Genomic DNA, 2,646 nt, shown 5'->3' with positions numbered 1-2,646 from the left:
CCAGGGCTATACACAGAGAAACCCTGTCTCAAAAAAAAAAAAAAAAAAAAAAAAAAAGAAAGAAAGAAAATCCTGTGTTAAATGAGACTGTAATTTATACAATATGAGCAAGTAGGGTATATTTGCTAAATCCTTTCTTGCACAGGATTCAGAGCAAGGAGAGGTGAAACCAAGAGCCCTACTGATATCTGTGTAACTAAGTAATAGGAATATAAATACACTCTAATGAGTTTGCCAGTATTTCCATGTGGATTTTATCTGATACATATGCTTGAAGGTAAAATGTGCTAGTGGCTTTCTGAATTCTTTCAAGTTGTTTTAAGGACAGATTTAATCTTTGCATTTTCATTGCATTCATACTGTGCTTCATGTTTTTATTAAATTATCAAACAATAGAAAAGCCTTCATCTTCACAAGTTACCTGCTGTTTCTATGCCTCCTCATCTCTGGCAGATTAGGGTCTGAAAATCGAGGAGAGAGGCTAGATAGAGGCAGGGATGAGTCAGATGGGTGACTCCTGTGAAGCCAGGAAAAGTGTGACAGGAAGGGACACTACCCAAGAGGGAAGCATACCGCAGAGATTGTTAGCAGGTACAACTTGGATGGCCCTGGTGAGCCTACTGTTTAATGAGACAGCTTTTTGTAGGTTCGGCAAAAGCCCTCAAGTGCTGAAGACTTTACTGAGGACATAGTCAAGCTAATTAATGGACGGTACAAAGGACAATCAGGTAATGCTAAAAGCCAATCAGCTTGGGGAAGACTTTCATAGACTTTATGAAATCACATGATTCCTCCAGTGATATATGACTGACACCAGAAAATGAGGTCAAATCCATGTACTTGGTTTAGGAGACTCTGTGTGACATCCCTGTCACAGCTGGAGTGGAAGTTGCCTGCTTTGCCTCCTGTGGAGCAGACGACAGTGCTAAGTATTGTTGACAAGTGTGTTAGTATCTTGAGTATCACTGAGTGAGTCTCAACATTCTGAAGAGATACAAGACGCAGTGTCTTACAGGAAGGGCACTGCACACATTTACCAGGAGAAGGAGGGTAAAGTTGGGAGCATCTGCTTCAGAGTTCCAGGACTAAGGGTTACACCAGTGACACTGAAGCCTACCATCCCTTCATCACTGTCCTCTAGGTTGTTAGTAGAGAGTAATGGTATCCCGGTAAAAGGAATTCCTGAGTCAGGTAAATCTGAGAGCCGCTACAGCTGTATGCCCCTCCTGGAGGATATGCCTCCACCTTTGGGCCATGGCTGCTGGAGACGGAAAGTGTAACCACACCAAGGCACACTACTCAGTCTTCACATCGTCTTAGAGAATTTACATCAGTTTAGGAAGTGCTGTGTAGTGGGGATAAAGTTGCAGAGAGAACGCTAGCTGGAGGATCAGGGCTCATTTCTGTTTCTGACAAGCTGTATATCAAACCTTGGATTATCACCAACAGTAAGTATGTGTCAGGGGCTTGGAAATTTATAACTCCTTTCTGCTTTCTGCCCTGTAATTGTTCATTGACTTGAGAATGTTACACATTAACCCCCCAGGAATGTGACCTGCATATGTATCTAATACTTGGCCATATTTTACTACAGGAATCATATACTGTTTTTCTCAGAAAGACTCTGAACAAATTACCATTAGTTTACAGAAGTTGGGAATTCATGCAGGCACTTACCATGCCAATATGGAACCAGAAGATAAGACCAAGGTTCATACACAGTGGTCAGCCAATGAGCTTCAGGTTAAGTATATGTAGTTTTTGAAAGCCTAATTTACCTTTAAAAATATTTAAATGACTTAATTAACTGACCAAATATTAACACATTTTAGGTGGTAGTGGCAACAGTCGCATTTGGCATGGGAATTGATAAGCCAGACGTGAGGTTTGTCATCCATCATTCAATGAGCAAATCCATGGAGAATTACTATCAAGAGAGCGGGCGTGCCGGTATGTAGGTTTCCAATCCACAAGTAATCTCAGAGGATATGTTTACGTTTTTAAACTTAAATATCCTGAGTTTTTAATGCTTGTTTTTAGGTACTAACTTTTAGAACAAGTCTTCTTAAAAATCAGATTTATACTTATTCTTACACATTCTGTTGGGATGTTAAAAATTGTTTCTTATGTGTTGTAAGATAGGATGTTCATGTCTGCCATTGGAATTCTTACTTAGTAGAGTCACATGTACAACCAAAAATAAGTGAACTACTCAGGGGTTTTCTTTATTCTATATTAACAAGCTGATTTTTGATGAGCCTCTTTGTAATCATTTGACCCCGGGTTACTCTTGAATATTAACTTCACATAAAAAACTTCTAGCTGTATTATGAAGTTCTGTCATATTGACATATTTTTGCATGTTCTGGATTTTTAAAAGCAATGATGCAATCCCAAGATTCCTCCAAGCACAGGTCGCGATGACTCGAGAGCAGACTGTATTCTGTATTACGGCTTTGGGGACATATTCAGGATCAGCTCGATGGTGGTCATGGAGAACGTGGGGCAGCAGAAGCTGTATGAGATGGTGTCATACTGCCAGAATGTCAGCAAGTGAGCCCTGCCTCCCTGGAACGTGTCATGTGTTCTGTGCCAGTGAGCCCCTGCCTCCCTGTAACATGTCATATGTTCTGTGGCAGTGAGCCC

The 2,646-nt window shown here is 40.7% G+C and overlaps 1 protein-coding gene across 4 annotated transcripts in view; it reads left to right on the top strand.

Moving 5' to 3' along the window:
* Window positions 1-2,646, top strand: part of Recql (RecQ like helicase) — a 34,177-nt gene that overhangs the window by 15,010 nt on the left and 16,521 nt on the right. For all 4 annotated transcript variants that reach the window (XM_029478614.1, XM_029478613.1, XM_021164542.2 and 1 more), the window contains exons 8-11: window positions 647-728; window positions 1,595-1,743; window positions 1,833-1,950; window positions 2,415-2,553. In XM_029478614.1, the coding sequence (XP_029334474.1) occupies window positions 647-728; window positions 1,595-1,743; window positions 1,833-1,950; window positions 2,415-2,553 (488 nt within the window). The remainder of the gene's footprint in view (window positions 1-646; window positions 729-1,594; window positions 1,744-1,832; window positions 1,951-2,414; window positions 2,554-2,646) is intronic.

The sequence above is a fragment of the Mus caroli genome, chromosome 6 (assembly GCF_900094665.2).
Source record: "Mus caroli chromosome 6, CAROLI_EIJ_v1.1, whole genome shotgun sequence".
Lineage (NCBI taxonomy): Eukaryota > Metazoa > Chordata > Mammalia > Rodentia > Muridae > Mus > Mus caroli.
Note: the sequence above shows the minus strand (reverse complement) of the source record. Positions and strands in the feature narration are given on the sequence as shown.